Source organism: Heterodontus francisci, chromosome 19, assembly GCF_036365525.1.
Source record: "Heterodontus francisci isolate sHetFra1 chromosome 19, sHetFra1.hap1, whole genome shotgun sequence".
NCBI classification, from domain to species: Eukaryota; Metazoa; Chordata; class Chondrichthyes; order Heterodontiformes; family Heterodontidae; genus Heterodontus; species Heterodontus francisci.
Window position 1 is genome coordinate 2,232,025 of NC_090389.1, and position 18,629 is coordinate 2,250,653.

At 43.5% G+C, this 18,629-nt stretch overlaps 1 protein-coding gene across 4 annotated transcripts in view; it reads right to left on the reverse strand.

Annotated features, from left to right (window-relative positions):
- The window catches only part of nr2c2 (nuclear receptor subfamily 2, group C, member 2), a 542,318-nt gene that overhangs the window by 430,969 nt on the left and 92,720 nt on the right, over positions 1–18,629 (reverse strand). For all 4 annotated transcript variants that reach the window (XM_068051311.1, XM_068051312.1, XM_068051310.1 and 1 more), the window contains exon 5: positions 4,352–4,454. In XM_068051311.1, coding sequence (XP_067907412.1) covers positions 4,352–4,454 — 103 coding nt within the window. The remainder of the gene's footprint in view (positions 1–4,351; positions 4,455–18,629) is intronic.

The following is an 18,629-nucleotide window of genomic DNA, read 5'->3' on the forward strand; positions in this document are numbered from 1 at the left end:
CAAATCACACTGGAGCTTCTCTGCATCCTCCTCAGAGCTCACACTCCCACCCAGCTTTGTGTTGTCTGCAAACTTGGATATATTACATTTAATTCCCTCATCTATATCATTAATATATATGGTGAATAGCTGGGGTCCTAGCACTGATCCCTGCGGTACCCCACTAGTCACTGCCTGCCACTCGGAAAAAGACCCGTTTATTCCTACTCTTTGTTTCGTGTCTGCCAGCCAGTTCTCTATCCATGTCAGTACCTTGCCCCCAATCCCATTTGCTTTAATTTTGCACACCAATTTCTTATGTGGGACCTTATCACAAGCTTTCTGAAAGTCCAAATACACCACATCTACTGGTTCTCCCAGTATAAGTAGGAATGGAAATGCTTTAAAGCTTGTGGCAGCATCTGCATTTTCGTCAACTGAGGCTGCCATCAACGCCCTGTAGCCCACCCCCTTCCTGCAACAGGATGGGCCCCGCACTTCAGTTATATTAATTGGCCAGCCACCACATGATAAAATTCAGCCCCAAGAGTCTAGTGGAAATGAGGAACTTAGGGATAATATTATTTGGAAGAAATAATACCAGAAAAACTAAAGGGGTCTTAAAGTCCACAAATCCCTAGACGTGACGGCCTACATCCTAGATTTTTAAAACAGGCAGCTATAGAGAAGGTTGTGATCTTCCAGAATTCCTAAATTCTAAAAAAGTCCCCATGGATTGGAAGGTAGAAAATTTAACCCCACTATTCAATGGAGGGAGAGAGAAAATAGAAAACTGCAAGTGACTTAGCCTGGCATCAATAGTAGGGAAAATGCTGAAATCGATTATTTGGCACACAATAACAGAGCACTTAGAGAACCATAATACAGATTAGGCAAAATCAAAATGGATTTACAAAAGGAAAATCACATTTGATACATTTGTTAAAAGAGTTTTGAGGACATAATTGGCAAGGCAGATAAGGAGGAACCAATGAACGTTGTGTATTTGGATTTTCAAAAATCATTTTATAAGGTGCCACACAAGAGGTTATTACAAAATATTAGGGCTAATGGGATTGGGGATCATATATTAGCATGGACAGAAAACAAAAAAAACAGAATAAACAGAACATTTTTGGGTTGGCATACTGTAACTAGCACGATTCTAAAATGATCAGTGCTTGGGCCTCAGCTATTTACAATCTAGATCAACGGGACTTAGATGACGGGACTGTGTGTAATGTGTCCAAGTTTGCTGATAGTACAAAGTTAAGTGGGAAAGTAAGCTCTGAGGAGGACTAAAAGGCTGCAAAGGGATATAATCAGGTTAACTAAGTAGGTAAGAACATGACAGATGGAATATAAAGTGGGCAAGTGAGAAGTTATTTACTTTGGAAGGAAAAGTAGGAAAACATAAATGGTAAGACACTGGGAAATGTCTGTGTTCAGAAGGACCTGGGTGTCCTTCTACATGAATTATAGAAAGTTAACGTGCAGGTACTGCAAGCAATTAGGAAGGCAAATGGTATGTTAGCCTTTATTACAAAGGAACTGGAATATAAGAGTGAAGACATCTTCCTGCAATTATATAGGGCCTTGGTGAGACAACACCTGGGTTACCGTGTACAGTTTTGGTCTCATTACCTAAGGAAGGATATACTAGCCTCAGAGGGAGTGCAATGAAGGTTCACTGGACTGATTCTAGGGATGAGGGGATTATCCTATGAGAGGAAATTGAATAGACTGGGCCTATATTCCCTAGAATTTAGAATAAGAGGTATTCTCATTGAAACATACAAAATTCTTAAGGGGCTTGATAGGGCGGATACTAGGAGGATGTTTCCCCTTGCTGGAGAGTCTTGAACTAGAGAATCACAGACTGAGAATAAGTGGTCAGGGCCATTGAGGACTAAGATGAGAAGAAGTTTCTTCACTCAAAGGGTTGTGAATCTTTGGAATTCTGTACCCCAGAGGCCTGTGGATGCTCAGTCATTGAATATATTTAAGGCAGAGATCAATAGATTTTAGGAAACGAAGGAAATTAAGGGATACGGAGAGTGCAGGAAGCTGAAATTGAGGTACAAGATCAGCCATGGTTGTACTGAATGGCAGAATAGGCTCAAAGGGCTGAATGGCCTACTCCTGCTCCTATTGCTTATATTCTTACAGTCCAATACCCTTGCTTAATAATCTATCAATCTCGGCTTTGAAATTTTCAATTGGCCTCTAGCCTCAACAGCTGTTTCAGGGACAGAGTTCCACATCTCCATTGCCCTTTGTGTGAAGTGCTTTCTGACATCACACCTGAACAGCCTAGTTTTAATTTTAAGGTTATGCCGCCTTGTTCCAGATTCACCCATATGAGATAGTTTCTATCCATTTATCAACTCCTTTAATCGTCTTAAACATTTCAATTAGATCTCTCCTTAAACTTCCACTCTATGCAACCTGTCTTCAGAATTTAACTATTAGCCTTGGTACCATTCTGATGAAAGTATGTAGTACTGCCTCCAAGGCCAATATATCCTTCCTGAGGTACCCAGGACTGAACACAGTTCTCCACATGGTGTCTAAACAAAGCTCTGTACAACTGTAATATAACTTCCACTCTCTTGCATTCCAACCCTTGAGATAAAGGCCAATATTCCATTAGGCTTTCTAATTAACCAGCTCCACTTTTGCAAACTTCCATCAGTGTTGCTACTCACCTAAATCAAATATAAGTCAAAGACTTGCAAGTTGATAGGTAAATTGGCCATTATAAATTGCCCCTAGTATAGGTAGGTGGTAGGGGAATATAGGGACAGGTGGGGATGTGGTAGGAATATGGGATTAGTGTTGGATTAGTATAAATGGGTGGTTGATGGTCGGCACAGACTTGGTGGGCCTGCTGTATCTCTAAATAAATAAAGATCAAAGTACATATGATGGAACTTTAAGGACAGACTTTAAAAAGGGGGCTCATTTAGCTCTGTGGACCCTGGTCCCTGTAGCTGCAGTACCCCTAAAGACTACAAATGCTCTTAACTCCCTGTGTGTTACAGGTGATATGTTGAAATCCTACCTTGTCTGCCTCTTCCAGCATTATCTAAACTATAACATTGCTTGCTCAACTAAAACCAGATCGACAGATCACTAATCTCAGTTACTGTTTCTGGGGCCTCAGCATACTTACCAGTGACTTACTTCTAAAGTCATGTATTGGTTGTGAAGTGTTTTTAGAAATCCAGAGAACATTTACTCCTCTTTCTGAGAATGGCAAATGTCTATCACTCAACCTATGCAACCTGTGTATGATAGTACGCAAGCCAACATACACAGCATTTCTATGACCACTAACAATACTCCTGTTTGATGCCCATATTATATACAGTTGGAATGCATACAGATTTACACCTTAGTATGTGTGCATAGCACATGTCAGGTTCATACCTTAGAATACATTCAGGTTTATAACTGAGAATACATAGAATCATAGAATGGTTACAGCACAGAGGGGCAGCATTCAGCCTGTCATTACAGTGCTGGCTCTCTGTAAGAGCTATCCTACTACCCCTTTTCCCTGTAGCCCTGCAAATATTTTCTCTTCAGATAATTATGAAATTCCCTTTTGAAAGCATTGATTGAATCTGCCTCCACCACACTCTCAATCAGTGCATTCCAGGTCCTAACCACTCGCTGCGTAAAAACGTTTTTCCTCATATTACCTTCGGTTCATTTGCCACTCACCTTAAATTGGTGACCTCTGGTTGTTGATCCTTCCACCAATGGGAACAGTTTCTCTTTATCAACTCTGTCCAGACCCCTCATGATTTTGAACATCTCTATCAAATCTCCTCTCAACTTTCTATTCTCGAAGGAGAACAACCCCAGTTTCGCCAATCTATCCACATAACAAGTCTCTCAGCCCTGGAACCATTCTTGTCAAATTTTTCTACACTGTCTCCAATGCCTTCACATCCGTCCTAAAGTGCATTGCCCAGAATTGGACACAATACTCCAGTTGAGGCCAAGCCAGTGTCTTATACAGATTCACCATAACTTTCTTGCTCTTGAACTCTATGCCTCCATTCATAAAGCTCAGGATACCTATGCCTTTTTAACCGTTTTCTCAACCAGCCCTGCCACCTTCAACGATCTGTGCACAGTCCCAAGTCCCTCTGCTTGCACCCTCTTTAGAATTGCATTCTTTCTTTCATATTGCCTTTCCTCATTCCTCCTACCACTTTTTTGCATTAAATTTCATCAGTCAATATTCAGCCATTCCACCAGCCAATGTCCTCTTGAAATCTATCATTATCCTCCTGACAGTTCACAATACATCTAAATTTTGTGTCATCTGCATTCAGATCATACTTCAGTTGGTACTTACCTGATGCTTTGTCTCCACACACGACACAGTACTCGACTGGCTGTGACCGCTGCACCTCTGTTTTTACGAACAGATGTTCTACTGCACCTGCATCTGTCACAATCTGGAAAAAGAGGGCAGTCAAAATATTAGTAACCAGGAGGTTTCACTGGGCCCTGATGGCTGCACCCTAAGCCACGAAAGTAAGTCGGAGAGGAAATAGCAAAGGCTGTCTACAATGTCTTCCTTTTATAGTTCAGTTGAACTTTAAGCTCTCGACCTATCCAAAGATATGTATATGATTTAAGACTAATATCTAGTGAGGCATTCTTTCCAAAATAGAGGACACTAAAAAGGGGCAAGAATCTTCTTTGGCCTCCTTGTCTCGAGAGACAATTGGTAAGCTCCTCGAGGTACTTACTCGAAAATGCTAGAGTCCATTATTAAGGAAGAAATAGCAGGACATTTAGAAAAACATAATGCAATAAAACAGAGTCAACATGGTTTTATGAAAGGGAAATCACGTTTGACAAATTTGTTAGAGTTCTTTGAGGATATAACAAGCAGGGGAATGGGAACCTAAATTGTAGTGCCAGTGTACAGGATGTTGAGAGTAGTGAGGTCAGGGATAAGGTTACAAGGACGCAAGAGGGCACTGGCAAGCAAGAACCTGGTTTAAAGTGTGTCTACTTCAACGCCAGGAGCATCCAGAATAAGGTGGGTGAGCTTGCAGCATGGGTTGGTACCTGGGATCTCGATGTAGTGGCCATTTCGGAGACATGGGTAGAGCAGGGGCAGGAATGGATGTTGCAGGTTCCGGGATTTAGATGTTTCAGTAAGAACAGAGAAGATGGTAAAAGGGGAGGGGGGGTGTGGCATTGTTAATCAAGGAGAGTATTACAGCGACAGAAAGGACGTTTGAGGACTTGTCTACTGAGGTAGTATGGGCCGAGGTTAGAAACAGGAGAGGAGAGGTCACCCCGTTGGGAGTCTTTTATAGACCCAGAGATGTAGAGGAAAGGATAGCGAAGATGATTCTCGACAGGGGCGAAAGTAACAGGGTAGTTGTTATGGGGGACTTTAACTTTCCAAATATCGACTGGAAATACTATAGTTCGAGTACTTTAGATGGGTCAGTTTTTGTCCAGTGTGTGCAGGAGGGTTTTCTGACACAGTATGTAGACAGGCCAACCAGGGGCGATGCCACATTGGAATTGGTACTGGGTAATGAACCCGGCCAGGTGTTAGATTTAGATGTAGGTGAGCACTTTGGTGATAGTGATCACAATTCGGTTAGGTTTACCTTAGCGATGGGCAGGGACAGGTATATACCGCAGGGCAAAAATTATAGCTGGGGGAAAGGAAATTATGATGCGATTAGGCAAGATTTAGGATGTGTAGGATGGGGAAGGAAACTGCAGGGGATGGGAACAATCGAAATGTGGAGCTTATTCAAGGAGCAGCTACTGCGTGTCCTTGATAAATATGTACCTGTCAGGCAGGGAGGAAGTTGTCGAGCGAGGGAGCCGTGGTTTACTAAAGAAGTTGAAACGCTTACCAAGAGGAAGAAGAAGGCTTATGTTAGGATTAGACGTGAAGGCTCAGTTAGGGCGCTTGAGAGTTACAAGCTAGCCAGGAAGGATCTAAAGGGAGAGATAAGAAGAGCAAGGAGAGGACACAAGAAGTCATTGGCGGATAGGATCAAAGAAAACCCTAAGGCTTTCTATAGGTATATCAGGAATAAAAGAATGACTAGAGTTAGATTAGGGCCAATCAAGGATAGTAGTGGGAAGTTGTGTGTGGAATCAGAGGAGATAGGGGAAGCGTTAAATTTTGCGTCAGTATTTACAGTAGAGAAAGAAAATGTTGTCGAGGAGAATACTGAGATTCAGGCTACCAGGCTAGATGGGATTGAGGTTCACAAGGAGGAGGTGTTAGCAATTTTGGAAAGTGTGAAAATAGATAAGTCCCCTGGGCCAGATGGGATTTATCCTAGGATTCTCTGGGAAGCTAGGGAGGAGATTGCAGAGCCTTTGTCCTTGATCTTTATGTCGTCATTGTCAACAGGAATAGTGCCGGAAGACTGGAGGATAGCAAATGTTGTCCCCTTGTTCAAGAAGGGAAGTAGAGACAGCCCTGGTAATTATAGACCTGTGAGCCTTACTTCAATTGTGGGTAAAATGTTGGAAAAGGTTATAAGAGACAGGATTTATAATCATCTTGAAAAGAATAAGTTCATTAGCGAAAGTCAGCAAGGTTTTGTGACGGGTAGGTCGTGCCTCACAAACCTTATTGAGTTTTTTGAGAAGGTGACCAAACAGGTGGATGAGGGTAAAGCAGTGGATGTGGTGTATATGGATTTCAGCAAGGCGTTTGATAAGGTTCCCCATGGTAGGCTATTGCAGAAAATACGGAAGTATGGGGTTGAAGGTGATTTAGAGCTTTGGATCAGAAATTGGCTAGCTGAAAGAAGACAGAGGGTGGTGGTTGATGCCAAATGTTTATCCTGGAGTTTAGTTACTAGTGGTGTACCGCAAGGATCTGTTTTGGGGCCACTGCTGTTTGTCATTTTTATAAATGACCTGGAAGAGGGTGTAGAAGGGTGGGTTAGTAAATTTGCGGATGACACTAAGGTCGGTGGAGTTGTGGATAGTGCCGAAGGATGTTGTAGGGTACAGAGGGACATAGATAGGCTGCAGAGCTGGGCTGAGAGATGGCAAATGGAGTTTAATGCGGAAAAGTGCGAGGTGATTCACTTTGGAAGGAGTAACAGGAATGCAGAGTACTGGGCTAATGGGAAGATTCTTGGTAGTGTAGATGAACAGAGAGATCTTGGTGTCCAGGTGCATAAATCCCTGAAGGTTGCTATCCAGGTTAATAGGGCTGTTAAGAAGGCATATGGTGTGTTAGCTTTTATTAGTAGGGGGATCGAGTTTCGGAGCCACGAGGTCATGCTGCAGCTGTACAAAACTCTGGTGAGACTGCACCTGGAGTATTGCGTGCAGTTCTGGTCACCGCATTATAGGAAGGATGTGGAAGCTATGGAAAGGGTGCAGAGGAGCTTTACTAGGATGTTGCCTGGTATGGAGGGAAGGTCTTACGAGGAAAGGCTGAGGGACTTGAGGTTGTTTTCGTTGGAGAGAAGGAAGAGGAGAGGTGACTTAATAGAGACATATAAGATAATCAGAGGGTTAGATAGGGTGGATAGTGAGAGTCTTTTTCCTCGGATGGTGATGGCAAACACGAGGGGACATAGCTTTAAGTTGAGGGGTGATAGATATAGGACAGATGTCAGAGGTAGTTTCTTTACTCAGAGAGTAGTAGGGACGTGGAACGCCCTGCCTGCAACAGTAGTAGACTCGCCAACTTTAAGGGCATTTAAGTGGTCATTGGATAGACATATGGATGAAAATGGAATAGTGTAGGTCAGATGGTTTCACAGGTCGGCGCAACATCGAGGGCCGAAGGGCCTGTACTGCGCTGTAATGTTCTAAAAAAAAAAAGAGTGGATAAAGAGGAACCGGTAGATGTAGTGTATTTGGATTTTCAGAAGGCATTCGATAAAGGTTATTACATAAGAGCTCAGGGTATTGGGGGTAATATGTTGGCATGGATTGAGGATTGGCTAACGCACAGAAGGCAGAGAGTTAGGATTTTTCAGGTTGGAAGGCCATAACTAGTGGGGTGCCACAAGGATCGGTCCTGGGGCCTCAACTATTTACTATCTATATTAATGACTTGGAGGAAGGGACAGAGTTTAGTGTATCCAAATTTACTGGCGATACAAAAATAGGTGGGAAGGCATGTTGTGATGAGGACACAAAGAATCTGCAAAGGGATATAGATTGGTTAAGTGAGTGGGCAAAAACATAGCAGATGGAGTTCAATGTGGGAAAGTGTGAGGTCATCCACTTTGGTAGGAAGAATAAAAAGGCAGATTATTATTTAGATGGAGAAAGACTACAAAATACTGCAGTACAGAAGGCTCTGGGTATTCTTGTACATGAAAGTTAGCATGCAAGTGCAGCAAGTAATTAGGAAGGCAAATGGAATTTTGGCCTTTATTGCTAGGGGGGTGGGGGGTGGTTCGAGTTTAAAAATAGGGAAGTTTTGTTAAAACTGTACAGGATGTTGGTGAGGCCACACCTGGAGTACTGTGTACATTAGTCCCCATATTTAAGGAAGAATATACTAGCATTGGAGGCAGTTCAGAAAAGGTTCATTAGGCTGATTCCTGGGATGAAGGGGTTGTCTTATCAAGAACGGCTAAACAGGCTAGGCCTTTATTCATTGGAGTTTAAAGGAATGAGAGATGATCTTATTGAAACATATAAGATTCTAAGGGGGCTTGACAGGGTAGATGTTGAAAATATGTTTCAGCTGATGGGGAATCTCGAACTAAGGGACATGATTACAGAATCGGGGGTCACACATTTAAAACTGAAATGCAAAGGAGTTTCTGCTCTCAGAGGGTGGTGAATCTCTGTAATTCTCTACCTCAGAGAGCTTTGGAGGTTAGGTCACTAAATGTATTTAAGGAGGAGGTCGATAGATCTATGAAATATCGGTAAGTCGAGGGTAATGCGGAGCAGGCCCGAAAGAGGAGTTGAGGCCTGGGACAGATCAGCCATGATCTTACTGAATGGTGGGGCAGGCTTGAGGGGCTGAATGGTCTAATCCTGCTCATATTTCTTATGTTCTTGGATGGATATTAGCCAGGCAGACACAAAAGAATTTGGTTTAATTAGTTAAATGTCCAAGAAAAGGAGCCCCTAACAGTTCAAGGGCAACATGCTTACAGATAACAGAAGATCTCCTGTGGGGCTGCTCTTGCTGGGTCAATGGAGTCGCTGTTTATGCCATGTAAAAAATAACTACTGATAACTGATCTACAACCACTGAATTTATAGAATATAGACCATTTATATATTCTATAATCTTTACTGGTGCTTTGGGGATTTAATTCTACAACTTCGTTCATTCTTCTGTGAAAACTGTAAATTTTAAAAAATTATTTTCTTGGGATGTGGGCGTCGCTGGCTAGGCCAGCATTTATTGCCCATCCCTAATTGCCCTTGAGAAGGTGGTGGTGAGCTGCCTTCTTGAGCCACTGCAGTCCATGTGAGGTAGTTACACCCACAGTGCTGTTAGGAAGGGAGTTCCAAGATTTCGACCCAGCGACAGTAAAGGAACGGCGATATAGTCCCAAGTCAGGATAGTGTGTGGCTTGGAGGGGAACGTGCAGCTGGTGGTGTTCCCATGCATCTGCTGCCCTTGTCCTTCTCGGTGATAGAGATCCTGGGTTTGGAAGGTGCTGCCTGAGTAGCCTTGGTGCACTGCTTGGTGCATCTTTTTTTGCAGTAGAGATACAGCACTGAAACAGGCCCTTCGGCCCACCGAGTCTGTGCTGACCGTCAACCACCCATTTATACTAATCCTACACTAATTCCATATTCCTACCACATCCCCACCTGTCCCTATATTTCCCTACCGCCTACCTATACTAGGGGCAATTTATAATGGCCAATTTACCTATCAACCTGCAAGTCTTTGGCATGTGGGAGGAAACCAGAGCACCTGGAGGAAGTCCACGCAGACACAGGTAGAACTTGCAAACTCCACACAGGCAGTACCCAGAATTGAACCTGGGTCGCTGGAGCTGTGAGGCTGCGGTGCTAACCACTGCGCCGCCCATCTTGTCGATGGTACACACTGTTGCCACTATGCATTGGTGGTGAGGGGAGTGAATGTTTGTAAATGGGGTGCCAATCAAGCGGGCTGCTTTGTCCTGGATGGTGTCGAGCTTCTTGAGTGTTGTTGGAGCTACACCTATACAGACAAGTGGAAAGTATTCCAATACACTCTCGACTTGTGCCTTGTAGATGGTGGACAGGCTCTGGGGAGTCAGGTGGTGAGTTACTCGCCGCAGGATTCCTAGCCTCTGACCTGCTCTTGTAGCCACTGTATTTATATGGCTACTCCAGTTCAGTTTCTGGTCAATGGTAATCCCCAGGATGTTGATAGTGGGGGATTTAGCAATCTTTGTGTCGTTGAATGTCAAGGGGAGATGGTTAGATTCTCTCTTGTTGGAGATGATCATTGTCTGGCACTTGTGTGGCACGAATGTTACTTGCCACTTATCAGCCCAAGCCTGGATACTGTCCAGGTCTTGCTGCATTTCTACACGGACTGCTTCAGCATCTGAGGAGTTGCGAATGTTGCTGAACATTGTGCAATCATCAGCGAACATCCCAACTTCTGACCTTATGATTGAAGGAAGGTCATTGATGAAGCAGCTGAAGATGGTTGGGCCTAGGACACTACCCTGAGGAACTCCTGCAGTGATGTGCTGGAGCTCAGATGATTGACCTCCAACAACCACAACCATCTTCCTTTGCGCTAGGTACGATTCCAACTTGCTGAGAGCTTTCCCCCTGATTCCCATTGACTCCAATTTTGCTAGGGCTCCTTGATGCCATACCCAGTCAAATGCTGCCTTGATGTCAAGGGCTGTCACTCTCACCTCACCTCTTGAGTTCAGCTCTTTTGTCCATGTTTGAACCAAGGCTGTAATGAGGTCAGGAGCTGAGTGGCCCTGGCGGAACCCAAACTGAGCATCACTGAGCAGGTTATTGCTAAGCAAGTGCCGCTTGATAACACTGTCGATGACATCTTCCATCACTTTACTGATGATTGAGAATAGACAATGGGGCGGTAATTGGCCGGGTTGGACTTGTTCTACTTTTTGTACAGGACATACTTGGGCAATTTTCCACATTGCAGATAGATGCCAGTGTTGTAGCTGTCCTGGAACAGCTTGGTGAGGGGCGCGGCAAGTTTTGGAGCACAGGTCTTCAGTACTATTGCCGGAATGTTGTCAGAGCCCATAGCCTTTGCAGTATCCAGTGCTTCAGTCGTTCCTTGATATCACGTGGAGTGAATCGAATTGGCTGAACACTGGCATCTGTGATGCTGGGGACTTCAGGAGGAGGCCGAGATGGATCATCCACTCGGCACTTCTGGCTGAAGACTGTTGCAAATGCTTCAGCCTTATCTTTTGCACTGATGTGCTGAGCTCCCCCATCATTGAGGATGGGGATATTTGTGGAGCCACCTCCTCCTGTTAGTTGTTTAATTGTCCACCACTGTTCACGACTGGATGTGGCAAACTGCGAAACTTAGACCTGATCCATTGATTGTGGGATCATTTAGCCCTGTCTATCGCATGCTGCTTCCACTGTTTGGCATGCAAGTAGTCCTGGTTTGTAGCTTCACCAGGTCGACACCTCATTTTGAGGTATGCCTGGTCCTGCTCCTGGCATGCCCTCCTGCACTCTTCATTGAACTGGGGTTGATCTCCCGGCTTGATGGTAATGGTAGAGTGGGGGATATGCCGGTCCACAAGGTTACAGATTGTGATTGAGTACAATTCTGCTGCTGCTGATGGTCCACAGTGGCTCATTGATGCCCAGTTTTGCCTTGCTGGATCTGTTCAAAATCTATTCCATTTAGCACGGTGATAGTGCCACACACGATGGAGGGTATCCTCAACTTGAAGACAGGACTTTGTCTCCACAAGGACTGTGCGTTGGTCACTCCTACCAGTACTGCAGCAGGCAGACTGATGAGGACGAGGTCAAGTATGTTTTTCCCTCTTGTCGGTTCCCTCACCACCTGCCCTGGACCCAGTCTAGCAGCGATGTCCTTTAGGACTCAGCCAGCTCAGTCAGTAATGGTGCTACCAAGCCACTCTTGGTGATGGACATTGAAGTCCCCCACCCAGAGTACATTCTGTGCCCTTGCCACCCTCAGTGTTTCCTCCAAGTGGTGTTCAACATGGAGGAGTTCTGATTCATCAGCTGAGGGAGGGTAGTAGGTGGTAGTCAACAGGAGGTTTCCTTGCCCATGCTTGACCTGATGCCATGAGACTTCACGGGGTCTGGAGTCGATGTTGAGGAGTCCCAGTGCAACTCCCTCCCGACTGTATACCACTGTGCTGCCACCTCTGCTGGGTCTGTCCTGCTGGTGGGACAAGACCTACCCGGAGATGATGATGACGGTGTTTTGGACATTGCCTGTAAGACATGATTCCGTGAGTGTGACTATGTCAGGCTGCTGCTTGTCTAGTCTGTTGGACAGCTCCCCCAACTTTGGCACGGACTGCTGCGGTTCAAGAATGCGGCTCACTACCACCTTCTCAAGGATGAGCAATATATGCTCGCCTTACCAGTGATGTCCACATGCCAGGAATGAAAAAAAAAATTAGATTAGAATTTCTTTACATAGAAACATAGGAGCAGGAGTAGGCCATTAACATACTCAATGATTGAGCTTCCACAGCCCTCTGGGGTAGAGAATTCCAAAGATTCACAACTCTCTGAGTAAAGACATTTCTCCTCATCTCTGTCCTAAGTGCGTTCCCCCTTATTTTGAAATTGTTTCCTAAGTATGTTTGTTGATTTAAGGTTATTCCAGACCTCCACTGCTTAATATCTAAACTAATATATTTAAAAGCCCCACAAGTCTGACTCCCAGTTTTAAATTCAACCCTCACCTTATTAACACATTCCTCAAATTCTGCAGTACCACCCCATAAGAAATCATCAACATGCATCATGAAGATGCCTGAAAGTGTTCTTTTATGATACCAATAAAACATTGCAGGATCTGCTATAAGTTGAACACAACCTATTTTCAGCAAAACAGATCTCACCGAACAATAACATACCCTGGAAGCATCATTCAGGCCATACAAACATCTGTTTAATTTCCATATTTTTCCTTTTGCATCTACTGCCGCTTTGGGCAGTTTCAAAAATACCTCTCTGAAAGGTATCGTCTTGCAGATATGTGGTTTTTATGTTGATTGATGAACACTCCTGTGAATATGTGGCCAAAAGAGCTAAAAGAATTTCAAGATTACTTTTCCAGCTGTGGGAGAATCTACTCTAACATTTGTATCACCCAGTCAGTCTTCAAAACCCCTAGCAACTAGCCTTACTTTAGCTTTTAAATCCCATCTGCAAAGACTTTTTCAGTACAAACCTACCAATGTGACAAAGCTGGTTTACCCTTATCTGGTACCTCAGAATAAACTAAAAACTCTCTCCAACTATCTAATTCCTTTTGTTTTGCCTCACTTACTATTTTATTCTCAAGCTTATTGGCAGCCACCAAAACTTCACGATCATCAGGACTTCCGCTTCTAGTTCTGTTCCGAGACTGTTCTGCGGCCTTTATTTCCTTGTGTATTCTATTCAAGCTGCGGCCTCTCCTTTCACTTTCATGTCCATTGGGACTACTACTGCCAGATCCCTCTCTTGTACTATAAGAGGGTCTTTGTCTGGTACATGATTGTCTTCTGACTCAAGAGTCGCCTTTGGACTTACTATCAATCCTTGCACTGCTCTTTCTTACTCTACACTCTTTCACCCCATTCTTTCTGCCTGTCCATAGACCTCGATTTTTGGCCATCATCCTTAACATGCCAAAATTTAAACTTGCCAGTAGCTTTTCCAGCACATCCCATAATTGTCACATCCCTCCATTCACTAGATCCCTGTGGAATATACATCACCCAAGCACCCACTCTGCACACTTGACTGCTATCAGCCCTTGTTCCTCAGGACCTTCTTCACAAAACACATGAGCATTTGAGGTATAAGATGCCTCATTTACTTCTACCAGCTGCTCAGAATCTGAAATTTTGTAATTAATTCTGATTGATCATTAGGAATGAACCTTAAGCGTTTGATTGCCATATTTGATCATTACTATCTTATCATCATGCCCAATTACCTTACCAGGGCCTTTCCATTCCTTATGACACTCTCTTTTATACACACAAATCTCCTGAATTAAATTCTGTCTTGGATGATCTTACACGATGCCTCAGAGCTCTCCAAGTTTTCTTCAAGACCTCAGCCTTCATGAAAGCCCGACTCCCTGCATGTAAAGCATTCAAGTATGCAGGAAAAAGTGAATTAATTGTAGTACTTTCTAGCATACAGAACAGAAGGCAATTTGGGATTTCACCCATAAACTAAGTGTTCGGGACTATACCCTCCAACCATCTGGAGTGAATTCTTTGCATGAACCACCCATGTCAGGGGTGGTTGTCAACTTGCCGTCTGGTCAGCTAAAATTTTATGTAGCATTTAATCGATCACTGTATAATTTTTTTCACATAGTCCATTGCTGGAAGGACTTTCAGCTGCTGTATTCCTGATCATGAAGTTCATGTTTTCACGCATACCTCTGAACTCGTAATTGGCAAATTCCCATCCATTATCAGTCAGAAGTTTTGCTGGTGCCCTAAGCGTGGCCCCTATCCATTTTGCCATGATTTTGTCTATAATAATCCTTTTATTGTTGATATGTATTATTGTTGAAAGACTAAATCTAGTCACTAGGTCTACAAAATTTAGTAGGCAAATATTTCTGTTTTTGTCTCATACCTTCAGAACCGTGGCAACTAGCTCGCTAAAGCTAGAAGGCTTACAATAGGATGTGGTGGCATCCTCCAGTACATTTCACAGATTTCACACTTCTCACTACCCTCTTCTATTAGCCTTATATACCCTTCATCAACCACACCTGCATCTTTTAGCAGGATTTTTAACCTTTGACAAGTAGGGTGAGCAAATTGGCTATGTAACTGTAAGACAATTTGCTTTTTTTCTCTCTGATGCCATTAACACTTATCTAACACTCTGATGAGAAACATCTAGTTTTGTTAAGGAGATACAATAATGTCCTGACTGAGTAAATTGCAAATCCACTGACTTTCCAAAAATAATATCATGCTTCACGTCAAGTTTCTTGTGTGCCTTTTTCATAGGTTTACTCAACAAGTATCTCACTAGAGATTAGATCAGTACTTATTAAAAGGTTTACTCCAGCTATTTTACATGGAATTACAACTCTTTTTGGGACCTCAATGTGTTGTTATTACCAAACCTAAAGCAAATAGTACTTTTATATTCCTCAATCTGTGTTGATCCTCACTACTTATGAATCAAGGTAACATTTTAACCAATCTCTTCCACATTCCATCAAAGTGCAAGCACTATCTAGTACTGCACAGTTAAACCAGTCTGTGACTAAAACATTCATCACAGAACTAAAACTCCTTTTGACCAGTATAATTTGATCAAATTCATCATTACTTTCACTCAGTTCCTCAGAATTCTCTGCACCATGTGTCACTTTGAGGACCCTGGATCTCTGCTTTGGGTACTTCATCATATAATGATGCTTCGAGTCACACTTGAAGCACCGATTAACTGTTCCTTGGGCATTCCTTGGATTCATTCGCCTATTACTGCTGTTCCAATTCTATCTTCTACTATAATAGCCAGATCTTCTAAAGGTGATTTCATCCTCATTCTGCCACTCTTTAATCCTTCCATTGTATTGATGCCTGCGTCCAATATCTGGACTATTTCAAAATCGGGCAATCGTTGACTCCTCGATGCCCCAATTGTTCCACGAAGGCTGAAGGAAATGACTGTTGCCCCAGGATTTTTTTCAAGGCAGCAGACATCTGATCCAACAGGGACTCCCTCTCCAAGAACTGAACACCAGTTAGAACCAGGAGCCTGTCCGAATGGGACATCTTAGCACAATCTAGCAATTTAAATGCTAGCACTGATCCATGGGATTGTCAAATTGAACTTTGTCAATCTTTTATACAATCTGTTAAAGTCCATGATATATTCCTCCATGGAATGACCATCTGTTTTCCAAAATCTATCAGTCTGACCATGACTCATAGGCTTTTAACAGATCATTTTTCTTGCAAATTTCATCCAAGAACTTTAATAGAAGACCATAACCTTCATCACTATCCAACCGACAGGCATCCAGCTCACAAAATACTATATTTCTTATTTCACTTCTGGTAGAAAGCGACAACGCCACACCTTGATTCCTCTTTGGTAGGGACTTAACCTGTGTTCATATATCCACTTCACTCTTCCACTGGTCATATGGTTCAGATTCGAAGAACATCAAAGGGTAATCATACCCTGACAATTTACACTTGCTTTCTGTCGTTTTACAAAATGGCTACTAGGATTGTAGTTTTCTGTCTGAAAAAAAAAATCCTTAGTTTCCAATCTCCATCTTTAGGCATTCTCTGCGACCATGTTCTTATTCCAGAAATCCAGTTAGTGAAAGATAGAAGGGGAGGTGGTGGCGTAGTGATAATGTCACTGGACTAGTAATTCAGAGGCCCAGGCTGATACTCTAAAGACATGGGTTCAAATCCCACCACGGTAGATGGTTAAATTTGAATTCAATTAATAAATCTGAAATTTAAAACTAGTCTAATGGTGACCAAGAAACCACTGTTGATTGCAGTAAAAACCCATCTGGCTCACTAATATCCTTTAGGGAAGGAAATCTGCTATCCTTAACTGGTCTGGCCTACATGTGACTTCAGACCCACAGCAATGTGGTTGACTCTGAAGAAAAGGACAAAGAAGAAAGAACAGTACAGTACAGGAACAGGCCATTCAGCCCTCCAAGCCTGCGCCGATTTTGATGCCTGCCTAAACTAACACCTTCTGCACTTCCGGGGCCCATATCCCTCTATTCCCCTCCTATTCATATATTTGTCAAGATGTCTCTTAAACGTCGCTATCGTATCTGCTTCCACCACCTCCCCCGGCAGCAAGTTCCAGGCACTCACCACCCTCTGTGTAAAGAACTTGCCTCGCACATCCCCTCTAAACTTTGCCCCTCACACCTTAAACCTATGTCCCCTAGTAACTGACTCTTCCACCCTGGGAAAAAGCTTCTGACTATCCACTCTGTCCATGCCGCTCATAACTTTGTAAACCTCTATCATGTCGCCCCTCCACCTCCGTCGTTCCAGTGAAAACAATCCGAGTTTTTCCAACCCCTCCTCATAGCTAATGCCCTCTAGACCAGGCAACATCCTGGTAAACCTCCTCTGTACCCTCTCCAAAGCCTCCACGTCCTTCTGGTAGTGTGGCGACCAGAATTGCACGCAATATTCGAAGTGTGGCCTAACTAAGGTTCTGTACAGCTGCAACATGACTTGCCAATTTCTATACTCTATGCCCCAACCGATGAAGGCAAGCATGCCGTATATGCCTTCTTGACTACCTTATCCACCTGCGTTGCCACACGCCCAGATCTCTCTGCCTGTCAATACTCCTAAGGGTTCTGCCATTCACTGTATACCTCCCACCTGCATTAGACCTTCCAAAATGCATTACCTCACATTTGTCCGGATTAAACTCCATCTGCCATTTCTCTGCCCAAGTCTCCAACCAATCTATATCCTGCTGTATCCTCTGACAATCCTCATCATTATCCGCAACTCCACCAATCTTTGTGTCGTCCGCAAACTTACTAATCAGACCAGCTACATTTTCCTCCAAATCATTTATATATACTACAAACAGCAAAGGTCCCAGCACTGATCCCTGCGGAACACCACTAGTCACATCCCTCCATTCAGAAAAACACCCATCCACTGTTACCCTCTGTCTTCTGTGACTGAGTCAGTTCTGTATCCATCTTGCCAGCTCACTTCTGATCCCGTGTGACATCACCTTTTGCACCAGTCTGCCATGCGGGACCTTGTCAAAGGCTTTACTAAAGTCCATATAGACAACATCCACAGCCCTTCCCTCATCAATCATCTTCGTCACTTCCTCAAAAAGCTCAAAAGTCATAGAGTTGTACAGCATAGAAACAGGCCCTTCAGCCCACCGTGTCCATGCTGACCATAATGCCTATCTATACTAATCCTACTAATTCCCACTAATACTAATTCCATACCCCTCTTGCCTTGCTCATTCAAGTACCTGTCCAGATGCCTCTTAAATGTTGCTACTGTTCCTGTCTGCACCACCTCCTCAGGCAGCTTATTCCAGATGCCCACTATTCTTTGTGTGAAAAATTTACCTCTTTGATCCCCTTTAAACCGCCTCCCTCTCACCTTAAATCTATGCCCTTGAGTTTTAGTCACCCCTACCATGGGAAACAGACACTGACTATCTACGCCTCTCATAATTTTATATACCTTTATCATGTACCCTCTCAGCCTCCTTCGCTCCAGGGAAAACAGACCCAGCCTATCCAATCTCTCTTTATAACTCAAGCCCTCCAAACCAGGCAACATCCTTGTGAATCTTTTCTGCACCCTCTCTAGCTTAATCACATCATTCCTGTAGTGCGATGACCAGAACTGCACACAGTACTCCAAATGCGGCCTAACCAACGCTATGTACAACTGTAACATGACGTCCCAACTCTTGTATTC